The 13997-nt window shown below is 38.5% G+C and overlaps 1 protein-coding gene across 6 annotated transcripts in view; it reads left to right on the top strand.

The window, feature by feature from the left end:
• The window catches only part of Ptprz1 (protein tyrosine phosphatase receptor type Z1), a 186248-nt gene that overhangs the window by 152058 nt on the left and 20193 nt on the right, over nucleotides 1–13997 (top strand). For 3 of the 6 annotated variants that reach the window (XM_036181207.1, XM_036181211.1, XM_036181206.1), the window contains exons 15-20: nucleotides 2735–2820; nucleotides 5275–5295; nucleotides 5488–5584; nucleotides 8880–8962; nucleotides 10590–10724; nucleotides 11914–12048. In XM_036181207.1, coding sequence (XP_036037100.1) covers nucleotides 2735–2820; nucleotides 5275–5295; nucleotides 5488–5584; nucleotides 8880–8962; nucleotides 10590–10724; nucleotides 11914–12048 — 557 coding nt within the window. The remainder of the gene's footprint in view (nucleotides 1–2734; nucleotides 2821–5274; nucleotides 5296–5487; nucleotides 5585–8879; nucleotides 8963–10589; nucleotides 10725–11913; nucleotides 12049–13997) is intronic. The other 3 variants (XM_036181212.1, XM_036181210.1, XM_036181208.1) reach the window with 1 other exon arrangement.

The following is a 13997-nucleotide window of genomic DNA, read 5'->3' as shown; positions in this document are numbered from 1 at the left end:
CTGGAAAATGCACAAGGACAAATAGCCAAACCAATGGAAACACATGAACTATGAACCAAAAGCTGTGGAGACCCCAACTGGATCAGGACTTCTGAATAAGTGAGACAATTGAATAGCTTGAACTGTTTGGTAGACACCCAGGCAGTGGGATCTGGACCCATCCTTAGTGCATGAGTTGGCTGTTTAGAACCTGGGGCTTATGTGGGGATACTTTGCTCAGCCTGGAAGGAGGGGTCTGGGCCTGCTTGGACGGAATCTACCAGGTTGAGCTGAATCCCCAGGGGAGTCTTTGCCCTGGAGAGATGGGAATGGGGGGGACTAGGGGGAAGGGAGGGGTGGGGGCGGGACGGGGGAGAACAGGGGAACCCATGCCTGTTATGTAAAATTAAATTAAATTTTAAAAAAAGAACACAAACACACAACAACAACAAAAACAATTAAAGAAAGGGGTCATGAATTTGAAAGGAGTATACATGAAAGGATTTGAAAGTAGGAAAGGGGAGAAATTATTTAATTATATTATAATCTCAAAAAATAAAAGAAAATTATTTTTTAAAAAAGAAAGAAAGGGAATTTGTATTTTTTTTAAATATATGGGCTGAGGAAGAAGTACAAGCAGATAGAAGACAAGACAATGACAAAGTTTAAACCAGAACAAGAAAAGAGGCTTCAATGTGGTCGTTTTATATAAGTCATGTTTTTGTGTATTTTGTTTGTGTGTTTGTTTAGTCTCTGTTTTTGTTTTGTTTAGTTAGTTGGTTTGCTTTGGTTTGGTTTGGCTTTTCAAGATAGGGTTTCTCCATGTAGCTCTGGCTGTCCTGGAACTTGCTTTGTAGACCAGGCTAGCCTTGAACTCACAGAAATCCTCCTGCCTCTGCCTCCCAAGCACCACCACTGCCCAGCTACGACTCTTGTTCTAAACCAATTGCTGCCAGAGACCTAGATTCTGCATGGCTTTGTTTGCTGAGATCTCACTAACAAAATATAAAAAAAAGAATGGTTTTCTTCACATTTTGTCTTTATACTACTATGCATATACATTATTATATTTTGTTTTTTCTACACATAGAAATTGCCTTCTGTTCTTCTAGTGGATATTAAGACCAAATTTACCTCAGTACAGCATTAGCTCTTTAACACTTTTAGCACCTTGAGACTGAAAGTTCTCAGTTGTCTACAGAATTGTGATTCCCTTTGCTTCCAAACATCTCCTCTGCATACCCCCATTATCATAGGCATTCAGATTATCTCTAGTGTTAGCCAGAGTTCTGTACAGTATGTAATCATCAATAAGACACAGTCTTTCAAAATCTAGCACTTGTCAAAGAATTCCCAAACCCCTCTTTATGGATGTCAGAAGAGCTGTAGCCAGAGACGACTCCTCTCACTTAATCAGGAACATTCACTCTTGATCACCGAGTATTTACTCTTCATGGGAAATGAGAAAGCAAAAATATTCTAGTCTCACTTGTAGACCAAAGTACTTGGGTGTGCCTGTAGTGCTGGGCTGGCTGCGTTTGGAGGACCTGTGGGTCTGGAGGACTTTTGTAGGAACTAAAGACTCAGGTGTGAGAAATCCTTTGTTTCCTTACCTAATTATACGTGCTGCTTGCAGGCAAGACCTTCCTGTGGGTGTGAAGGTGAAATGATGTGTAGGTGTTCCTCAGGCTTCGCTGGCTAATTCACTGTTAGTATTCAGGTCCACTCATCTACGAGGGAGAACAGATGGATTCCAATTTTTTTAATCAAGAAATTCTTAGTAAATGAAGCTTAAAAATTTTAGAAGGCCTAAATATTGAACATCTGTTAATGTAAATAGCTATCTCTAGTGAAATGTGTTTGATGTTCCCTTGTTAGAGAAAAAAAATCGTATACTGTCAGCTACTATGTTTAATCTCAGAAAATCTTTCTGAGAAAGGAAAGGAAAATACAGGTCTACTTAAAATAATGTGGCTCTTTCACAAATAAGTTTTAACAAATCCACAACTTATTTATGTGGCGTATTTTCAAGTTAATATTCTTGAAACTTTGCAGATTAAAATTCCAAAAATTTTTAAATACTTTATCATTGATGAATACTCATCATATAAATGCTTTTTGTTACATATGGAGGGAAGGAAGAACTATTTTCAAGTATAAATATATAATTGTTGCTTATAAGATATTGAACTATGTAACTTTATACAACTGTAATTGTACTATAATATTTTGAAAATATAGCTGGGGGTTGTGGTAAAATACCTCAAATCCCACCGTTGGGAGACAGAGGCAGGACAATGGCAAATTTAAATCCAGCCAGCACAATATAACAAGCTTAAGGCCAGCTTCCATATATTTACTGAGACCATAAAGAAAAGTAAATAAGTAAAATAATATATTATTTCTGCATCTTTTTTTATCAGAACTTGCATGCAATCTTTACTCATATTAAACAAAATTGTCCAAAATAAGATGAATACATTGGTAAGAAGTATGGTTTTTAGTGTTATTTGTAAACTAACATTGAAAAGAAATTAGTTTCTATTTAGAGTATATAAGAAAAAGAAAATTTTAATCAAATCTAATTCTATAATAAGTATATATAAAGTTGGTCATTGTAGCTTGCAATTTAGTTAGGATTATCATGGTTGAATTTTGAGATTATTTTAGATGCTACCTTATAAATGGAAGAAACAGTAATTTCTACTATTATCCTTTCTAATGTGTTTGGGTTTTTTTCTTTTTACTTACTCAGATGATATTGGAGCAATTCCAATAAAGCACTTTCCAAAACATGTTGCAGACTTACATGCAAGTAATGGGTTCACTGAGGAATTTGAGGTATGATTTCAATGTGTCTATTTTAATAATATTAAATGTAGTAAATTTCAAAGATTAAGCAGGAAGCTACTTCATGAGGTAAAGACATTGAAAATGCATTTCTAGGAAAAATATGATATTGGTTCCATAATTGCGCATGTGCTTAGGAGGTGTGTTTTAGTTACTAAATAACTTAGAAAATCAGCTTTCTGTTTTAAAAGCAAATGTGGCTAGTAGAAGAAACAAACATAAGTGTGAATCCTTTCCCACTAAATACAGGTTGCTAACATCCTTTTCTTATTACCTAAATTAGTAACAGTGATTCATTTTCATTTTCAAAATTACATAAATTATACTAAACTACTAAATTTGATGATTCTTAGCAAAGCTGAATACAAAACCTTAACTGTAAGAATGACATCTACATCAACACAAACACAGAAATGTTGCAAAGTAAAATCACATCCACTTTCCAAGAAAACATACTTCTAAAATCATTCGAACTTTGTAATCAATGAAAACATTTCTAATGGCACTGTTAAGTACTTTTAGAAGAGGTGGAGAAATTTATCACAAGTGTATCAGGCCCACAAACCTAACTCCTAAGCATACTTCTCAAAATAAGGAGTCATGAGTCCCAGGTTAAACAAGAAGGACCACCCATACAAGGAGTTGCCATTTCTGAGGGTTACAGGTTTCTAACCAGGGGCTTCATAGTCAACCTTCATTCGGCCCCAGGAGTTGTGTTTTATTATATGGGCTCATACAATTGATTCAATCAAACTTTGTAGACATTAACAACTGATAAATAGCAAAGCTGGGATTCAAACCCAAGTTTGTGATATGAAATCTAATTTCCTTTCCAATAACCTTAACATCAAGTAAGCAGTTTTCAGCCCCCCTCCCAGGTACACTGTCACCCCAGTTAGGAAGCACTACACTCTATGTATCTTTTCTCCACTCACCACTTCCCCAGGACTCCTTAGAACTCTCTCTTTAAAAGTATGGAGCTCTGGCTCTGATAACAGGATTGTTTGTCCTTTGATCTACTCTCCGCATATCCAACTACTTCTTACACCCAACAAGACTTCCCAGGAGTCCTGCCAGTCAAGACATAGTTAGGGGAGGGAAAGACGACAGATTAGAAAGCTTTCAAAGAATGGAAGCGGAATGTGGTATAGGATAAAGAGTCTCGTGTTCAAAGCATCAAATTTGCTTTCTTACTATAAGGTCGAGGTTACTGGGAGCACAGTATTGCTTCCATGTTAAATGTGGTGTTTAAGTCACCTGCTCCATCCACTGGCAGAAACCATCAGGCTACCATCAGACAGAGCTTTAACTTATCAGGGAAAAATGGTCAAAGGATGGCTCTGACTTCCCACATGCACAAAAGCAAATCCTAAGCAAAAAATAAATGATTTATAGTTAAAATTGGTGACAGCATTTGTCTAAAGGCTAGTTGTTGATTCACACCTGTCTAGCCATCCTGAAATTGTTCAACAGTCCATACTAATTTAATATAATAACCACACTTGTACTCAAAATTTTCTCTTAATCCCATTGCTTTTCACTCAGTCTGATTTAAGAAAACTTTTAACTAACTTAATAATTAGCTTAATGACTAATAATGCTATACCTTTTAAGTGGTTCTTATATTAGGTCAATTTTAGTCATTCTGAATGTCTGGCCAAAGAGGCCTTTAAATACTTTTATAGAGGGGTTGGAGCATTTGCTGGGGGCTAGATTCATATTTGGGTTATATTTTCTCAACAATTAGAAAACTTTCATTTTATTGTCTCAGTTCTATATATTTATAAACTCTAAACTGATGTGTTTAGATAGGAAACACTTCTGAAAAAATCTTTAATCCATTTTAATAGAAAGATAGCCAAAACTGTTTTTCTGTGCCCACTGAAGTTTTTTTAAAACTGTTATACTAGTTAAACCTATACAAAGCTATTTAAAATTTTATTTCAAAATGACGGTGTCTGTGATTTAAACTCTTCTAGGAGTATTTAATGTTTTAACAACCCTAAATCTGATATAAACCACCTAATAGGAAGCTATTTATTCCATGAAATAACTCAAAAAATATATCACTAATTCAGAGTTTCAAATAGTGCCTTTGAGGTCAATTCATACTATATTTGTACATTAGCAAATCCAATTATTATGACAAAATGGGCTATGGGATATGTGGTTCTTATTTGCATTTTCAATACTCATCATATTGTACCCGCATCCCCATTTAAACATGCTGTTTTTTCATTTGCATAATTAAGGTTCCAAATTATTAGACATTTTGATTTGCATGCAACTGTTTGAAACATTCTGTTGTGTTAGTATGTGACAAATGTATTTATTGCATGACCATAGTTTTCCATTGTAAACCTAATATGAACACTTTCTTTTCTCATTTGTCGTGTGCTGTGGAATTTGATTTCTTTACTTTTTTGGCATTCATTTCCTCATTAGACACTGAAAGAGTTTTACCAGGTAAGGCATTATTTCACTGCATTTTCTTTTAGCCAAGAAGTAGTTGTAACATATAAATATGTACATGTATATGTATATATGTATACATTTTTTCTTGCTAGACTATTTTATTTGTTTTGTCTCCCATATATTTAAAGGCACTTGTTTTGAAAGAACTTATGTTAAAATGTTATGCATGCCACTTTTTTCCAGGAAGTGCAGAGCTGTACTGTTGACTTAGGTATTACAGCAGACAGCTCCAATCATCCAGACAACAAGCACAAGAACAGATACGTCAATATTGTAGCCTGTAAGTACGTTCTTTGCTCAGCTGACTGCAGCAGTGTCAGTGCTGTCCTGTTTTGACTGATGTCCTCACATCATCCGCTGATGGACCTCAGTGGGATCGTTACAAGGCCTGTGTGATCAGGGAGAGAATTTTCTGCCTGCTAATACTAGCATTATACTAATGTCACGTCAGCACATGCTGCCATCCATGGCATGGGTTTCCTTCATACACAAGGAGCTCCAGTTTTAATCGGGTCCTTTCCTCAAGCCCCACAGACTGTATTTCTCTAACTGAGATTTCAGCCATTGTTTGTAGTCCACAGTCTGACTTCTTAGGATCCACTGGCTCTTAATGAAGTCACAACCCTGCTGAGCTTCTCTTGACTTCCTCTTTCTGCTCCTACCTGCTTTCACCCCTTCTTGGAATTCTTCCTGGGTTTGGCAGGGGATCTGCTAAAGATACTCTTTTCATTCCTCCCTCCCATGTTTTGTTAGCCGCATTTCCCCTCATCCTTGAGCAGCATTGGCACTTCCATCCTTAATGCAGTTTTCTTTCTATCTTCCTTCTGTCTCCATCTTTTTTGTTTGTTCATTTGTTTTTCGAGACAGGGTTTCTCTGTGTAGCTTTGCACCTTTCCTGGATCTCGCTCTGTAGACCAGGCTGGCCTTGAACTCACAGAGATCCGCCTGCCTCCGCCTCCCGAGTGCTGGGGTGACAGGCCCGGCTGTCTCCATCTCTCTTCACTCTTCTAATAGCACTTGTTCCTCCCATCTTCACTCCCGTCCAGATCCACTCTCTGTCTCTCATTAGAAAAGAACAGGCTTCTAAGAGGTAAGAACAAAACATAACAAAATAAAACAGAATAAGGTAAAGCAAAAACATGACATCAAAATTGCACAAAGCCTAGTCCAGTCCCATGGGGGATTGGGATAGGTCCCAGGTGCATGAGCGGGCATTTTGGAGCCCAGTGCCTAAGGTGTGACACCTTGCAGCCTTGGTGCAGGGGGAGGGACTTGGGTGTGCCTCAGCTGAATGTACCAGACCCTGCTGACTCCCCCTGGGAGACCTTGACTTGGAGGAGGTGGGAATTGGGGAGGGGGTGCTTAGGGGCGGGAAGAGGGAGGAGGGGGATCTGTGGTTGATGTAAAATGAATAGAAAAATTCTTAATAATAAAAAATAGAAAAAAAAGGAAAGAAATTGCACAAGGCAAACCAACAGAAGGAAAAGAGACCAAGAGAAGGCACAAGAGTCAGAAACCCACTCGTTCATACTCAGGAGTCCCATTAAAAACACTAAACTAAAAGCCATAATATGTGCTCAGAGGACCTGATGCAAGTCTGTGAAAGCCCTGTGCTTGCCGCTTCAGTCCCTGTGAGTTCATAGGAGCTTTACTTGGTTGATTCAGAGGGACGTGTTCTCCTGGTGTCTTCCATCACCTCTGGATCTTATGCTCTTTCTTCCTCTTCCACAGGATTCCCTGAGCACTAAAGGGGAGGGATCTAAAGGAGATGTCCCATTTAGAGCTGAATGTTCTCTTTTCCTGTGTCTGTGATGTCTGGCCCTGTGGGGGGTGGGTCTCTGTATTTGTCCCCATTTGCTGCAGGAGGAAGTTTCTTTGGTGATGACTGAATAGGGCACTGATCTATGAGTATAGTAGACTATCTCTGGGAGTCATTTTTATCACTAATTCTTCTTCTTCTTCTTCTTTTTTAAGACCAGTAGAATTTGATTTTACTGTAGGTTTCTGGGCTATTTAGTCTCTGGTTTTTAATCATCTAAGATGGTATGGATTCCATCTCATGGAGTGGACTTTAGGTCAATTCAAACATTGACTAGTTACTCCCACAAGCTTTGTGCCACCATTGCCCTAGTAGATTTTGAAAGGCAGGGCAGCATTGTCGATGGAAGGTTTTATGACTGGGTTGGTGTATGTTTTTCTTTTGGTAACCTGCAGAGTATCCTCTCCATATCTTGAAATCTGGCTTCATGTTCCTTCCTCCCTCTAAGAGGGAAAAAATGTAAAACCTTCTATCCTTTCTCCTGTAAAGGTTGGATGGCTTCCTAGCCACATGCATTACCACAAGGTTCCTTAAATTCTGGTTCCAGTCTATCCTACAGGGCTGCATGTCCTTCCCTTTAATTATTAGGTTCTCTTCAGTAGTTGCCATAGATGCTGCCTTCCTTTCTAAGAGACTCATTCAAGTCTTTGCTTTTGAGCAGAGGATCCTACTTTGGATTTGTTTCTTCCCCTGAGACAGTTATCCTGGTTACATTAAGAAGGAACAGAGACTGACATTTGTTGAACACCTGCTATTTCCTTAGCATTGTAAACAGTATTTTTTTTTCCTGCCTTAACAACCTGGACAAACAGATACTAACAGCTCTAGTTTAGAAATGAAGAAAAAACAAGTTAGGAAAGTGTGTTAGGATCAGAATATTGAAACAGGTCAGCCTGGCATCCAGACTCCTCTTTCAGGAGCCACAAATCTATTTACATGTGTCTATACTCATGTAGCCTGCTACTGTCAGAGAAGCATCAGTGCCAGGCGCCTTAGTGGAATTGCTACCATTTGGTCAGCGTTCACTTCCTTGTCCTTGTTTCGAACCCTTCCCAGAAACAACCAGGGGTCCTCTGCTTCCCTCACTGCTGCCTCTTCCTCTTCCAGCTTCCTGTCCAGTGTCTACTGCCACTTCCTCAGCTCTGTGAAGCCTCCTTCACTCTTCTCCCACGTGGCATGCCTTGTTCCTAGTCCCTGGACCATTGTTTAAAACCCATCTAAGACACCAGCTTCAGATTCCAGCCTCTTGGAAAACTTTGATTATTGCCTTATGCCAGTGGTTCTCAACCTTCCTAATACTGCGACCCTTTAATTCAGCTCTTCATGTTGTGGTGACCCCAAACCATAAAATTACTCCATTGCTACTTCATAACTGTAATTTTGCTACTGTTATGAATCATAATGTAAATATCTGATGTGTGACCCTATTGGGGGAGTGTGATCCACAGGTTGAGAACCACTTCCTTACATCAATATAGTTTCTACCTCACATTTGTCTTGGCACTGGTACCTCCCTCTTGGCCCCTGGACATCACTTTCTGGGTGTTCTAGCCTCACTGCATGAGAAACTCGTAAATCTGAGATCCTTGTCCATTTGTCTTGGTTACATTTGTCTAATCAGTATTGCCCATACTTACTAAAGTCTATTATTTTCTATTGAATTTAATTTTACAATAAAATTATGATGCAAATATAGATCTTTCTTATGAAGAGAAGTCTGTTCTTTAGTGAAATATATTCTTTTTTGTTGTTCCAGATGACCATAGCAGGGTTAAGCTTACACAACTTGCTGAAAAAGACGGAAAAGTGACAGACTACATCAATGCCAATTATGTTGATGTAAGCATATTTGACTTAACATTTTATGGAAATTTCGTAAAGCCCTGAATTTTTTTAGACCACAATGATATACATATACTATTGTGTAATAAATGTTTTCTGATGTAATGAAAATGCAAACAAACTGAATAAATTGTAGGAAGGCCTATGGCTACAGGACTTTAGCTTAAATAATATTATTCTCCTTATGTTATTTTGTAAGAAAGGGAGGGAATTCGGGCTAAAATATACATTCCAGACAGAATAGAGTATAAAGGTCTAGGTCTAGTACTTACTGTGAATTTTCTCATAGTTCCTGGCACAGACGATCAATAAATCTCAACGGAAAATTCCCCATGGTAGTACTAAACAATAGCCAAATGATATTGGGAAGACAGTATTCAGCCTTGATGATTTTAAGCAAACTCATGACATCAGCTTTGTTGCATTCCTCGGAATGGTAGATAAAGCCAGAACTTAGTCAGCAGAACTCTGTTATTTCTCTGGCTCTAGTCTCACAGTCTAACAGTCTTTATGCTAATGCTACATTCAACACTGAGTTCAGAGAAGTGAGTTCCTACTTGTAGAGTGTATTCATTATAAGCATCCACTTCCTGCTCCAGGGGAAGCCATTTATGCGTTAAAAGGATGTGAGCTTGGGTGGTATAAGTGCTTGGAATTCCAGCTCTGCCACTGACTAGCAATGATATTGGGAAGTCATTTAACTGCTTGGAATTCCAGCTCTACCACTTCCTAGCAATGGTACTGGGAAGCCCTCCCTGCCCCTCCCTCCCCTCCCCCCCTGCACCCCCTCCCAAACACTATGGATATTTTTACAGTTTTTGTTTTTAATTTTATATAAGAGATTTTCTAGTCATTTTACATATCAGCCACAGATTCCCCTGTCCTCCCTCCTCCCACTCCCAAGTCTTTCCCCACAATGCACCCCCCATTCCCACTTCCTCCAAGGCAAGGTCTCCCCTGGGGAGTCAGCCCAGCCTGGTACATTCAGTTGAGGCAGGTCCAATCCCCTCCTCCCTGCACCAAGGCTGAGCAAAGTGTCTCAGCATAGGCCCTAAGTGCCATGATTGAAAAAAGCACAGGGACAAATAGCCAAACTAGCGGAAACACATGTACTGGGAAGTCATTTAACTCTCCCCGAGCTTCAATTTCCTCATCACCAAGTCAGGACTGATGCTTCCATTTTGTCCAGGTGATGGATTAGAGCAGTGTTTGCAAATCATCAGTACAACACTGCTTGCTTCTAAAGAGACATCTGCCAATGATTAGCCAGGCTCAATGTCCCCAAGGAGAAGAAAGAGATCATAATTCTAGCACTTTCTTAACTATAGACAACTGAGCCTTATTGTATGAGAAACATTTCAAAATAACACTATTAAGGACTAGACTTTAAACATAGTAAATAGTTTTGGACCAAATGCCTCCGGTGCAGAGATGCAAGTCTATGGTTTTTCTCAAGAGAACTCATTAAAGTTTTACAAAAATTAAAGCTGAAGGGAAATTATTATTCATACTAGTGCTTTGCAAGTTCTTTGTGTAATTTTCTGATGTGTGGTGTTGACCTTAGATTCCACAGTTTGAAACAAGTGTGTAATTCAGGTAACATACTTGTGATTTATTTCTTCAGGGCTACAACAGACCAAAGGCTTACATTGCTGCCCAGGGTCCACTGAAGTCCACAGCAGAAGACTTCTGGAGAATGATATGGGAGCATAATGTAGAAGTCATCGTTATGATAACAAACCTTGTGGAGAAAGGAAGAGTACGTACTCATCTGTCAGGACATCCCCCATATCAGTGAGGGGTGCTTTTAATTAGATAATTTTATTTTGTTTTGTTTTCTAAGACAGGGTTTTGTGTAACCCAGGCTAATTGCAAACACTCTATGAAGTTGATCTTGATTTCCTACTACCCTCTACCTCTGCCTCCATGGCTATGAAATCATTCCTAGCTGCTTCTAATTTCTGATACAGTCATTAGAAAGCAGCGAAAATTATGGAAGATAATTGGCATTCTTCCTAATTATTTTTACCTTATATGTATGGGTATTTTGCCTATGTGTAGATCTATGTACACATGCCTGGTTCCCATGGAGGTCAGAAGAGGGCATTGGATCCCCAGATACTGGTATTACAATTTGTGAGTTGCTATATGGTTGCTAGGAATTGAACCCAGGTCCTCTGGAAGAGCAACAATTGCTCTTAACTGCTGAACCAGCTCTCCAGCCCCATAGTATTCATTCTAGTATCATGACAACTCAAAGAAAACTGTTTGACATCATCAATCAAAATATTTTATTGTTAGGAATAAAGTTACCTAGTTCTTCAATGCATTCTTCATGATGTAAGGAAAAGTAAATTGAACTCATGAAAACCAATGAAGAGCAACATAGGTTTCAATTTGTGGAACCTAGATTTGAGTGCTGAGCCTATAGTAATTCAGTGCTCCCTGATTTGCTTCCCTTGTCTGAAAGGGAGAACGTGGGACTAGATCATCTGAGATTTCTTTCAGATTTGTGATCCTATCTCTGGATCATCTACAATGGATGTGCCATCACTTAGGAAAAAAGAGACAATAGTTAAAAAGTGTAAGAGTTCATTAATGGGGCTGGAGAAATGAATGTGCTGGCTGCTCTTCCAGAGGACCCAGGTTTGAGTCCCAGAACCCATATAGAAGCTCACAACCATCTGTAACTTCAGTTCAGGGCATCCAGTGCCATTTTCTGGCCTCTGTGGGCACAATTCACACAAGTGGTACATAGCTGTACATGAAAAACACCCATACATATAAGAGAATATACAATAATAGTAATAATGAAGAGTCCATTTAAAAGAATATACAATAATAATAATAGTCTGTTCATGTCACTGTCCCAAACCTTTACTTATTTCAAGAGTGATATGCACATTGGATATTCGAAACTAGAAAATATTTATGTTTTTCTTTTACAGAGAAAATGTGACCAGTACTGGCCTACTGATGGTAGTGAAGAATATGGAAGTTTCCTGGTCAACCAAAAGAATGTTCAGGTGCTTGCTTATTATACTGTGAGGAATTTCACGCTAAGAAACACAAAAATAAAAAAGGTAAGTGTTTTAGGATTTCTGTAGGTGATAAAACACCATGACCAAAAGCAACTTGGTGAAGAAAGGGTTTATTTCAGCTTATGACTCCAGGAAACAGTCCATCACTGAAGGAAAACAGATCAGGAACTCAAGGCAGGAGCCTGATGCAGAGGCCATGGAGAAAAGCTGAATATTATCTTGCCTCTCATGGCTTCCTCAGCCTGTTTTCTTGTAGCACCTAGCCCAGGAGTGGTACTGCCCACAGTGAGCTGGGTCCTCCCACATCAATCATCAGAAAGGAAAATGCACCACAGGTCTCACCCATAGACCAATGTGGTGGGGCATTTTCTCAATCAATGTTCCCTCTTCCATAGTGACTCTAGCTTATATAAAGTTGACATAAAAACTGTCTAATAAATTATAAATCATGGGCATATACCACCAATAGATGAACTGATAAAGAAAATTTGGAGCATATATTCACAATGACATATTATTCAGCCCTAATAAATAATGGTAACTGTCATTTTTGACAATTTATATGAACTTGGAGACAGTATGTTAAGTGACATAAGGCAGAAACATAAAGACAAATGTAGCATGATCTTTTTTATATGTGGACTCAAGGAAAGTTAGACTTATAGAGGTAGAGAGTAGAATGGTAGCTGCCAGGATGAGTATAGAGAACTAGAGTGGTGTTGAACAAAGGGTGCAAGAAGAGAGCAGCCAAGAGATCTGCTGTGATTATAATTTACAATGATGTATTACAGACTGAAAATATTCTTAAGGTAGATTTAAGTGTTCTCACCAAAACGTTTGTGAAATAATGCATATGTTAATTGGTTTCATTTAGTGATCCACATGTATCCAAGGTTAAAAGATGTTTATGCTGTACATCATAAATATTCATAACTCCTATCCATCCATTAAAATAAATTCTAAAGTAAAATAATTGATGTATGTATCATCAGTTGTTTGATGCATTCAACCTTTGTTTAATTAAATGTGTGTTTGTCCTTGCTGGATTCTTGTTGCTATAATAAAACCAAAATCAACTTGGAAAGGAAAGGGTTTAGTCTGCTTCTTGTCAATGCAAGCAAAACCAGGAATCGAAGCAGAAACCATGAAGGAATACTGCTTACGAGCTTACTCCCACTTGCTTGCTCAGCCTGCTTTCTTGTACAGCCTAGGCCCACCTGCCCACGAGTGGCACTGCCCACAGTAGTTCAGCCCTCCTACATCAATTAGCTATCAAGAAAATGCCCCTGCAGACATGTCCACAGGACAATCTGGTGAAGGCAATTTCTCATTTGGAGTTCTTTCTTCCCAGATGTGTCAAATTGACAACCCAGATTAGCTACCACAGTGATAAAACCAAATTAGAGTTAAATCTGGATAATTAAAGGTACAAGCACCAGCTATTCCTTTAGAACCAAACAGCCATGGTGCCACTGGTTGCAGTAGATTGGTAGGTGAAAAATAATTCCTGTCCTATGTAGAAACTTCCACAGTATAGCCCTGATATAATCCCACCACCTACCTAAAATGGATACAAACTAAAATAAGTGAAGCAAGAAATACCCAAAGAAACAATATGTTATTTGAGATTTTTCACAAGTAACAGAACAAATAGGAACAATGAATAGATAGATAGATAGATAGATAGATAGATAGATAGATAGATAGATAGATAGAGAAAGAGAGAGAGATGATGATAGGGATAAATAGATAGATGGTTAACAATGGGTGGATGAGTGGATGAACATGTACAGATTAATATGTTTAGTTAGATGATTTTTTGGTTTGACTTGTATGAATTTGGAAATGTCCAAGTATGAAATCTGTGGGATAGAATGAGAGCCTGGAAATTTAGATAAGGGTTGTCCAGGTTAGAGCCCAAATCATTAAGACTTCAGGCTGATATTCCAGTTGGATTTTTGTTTCACAGGCTTGAGCAGCATCTCTTCTTC

Source organism: Onychomys torridus, chromosome 3, assembly GCF_903995425.1.
Source record: "Onychomys torridus chromosome 3, mOncTor1.1, whole genome shotgun sequence".
Taxonomy (NCBI): domain Eukaryota; kingdom Metazoa; phylum Chordata; class Mammalia; order Rodentia; family Cricetidae; genus Onychomys; species Onychomys torridus.
This window is presented reverse-complemented; position numbering and strand designations above follow the sequence as displayed.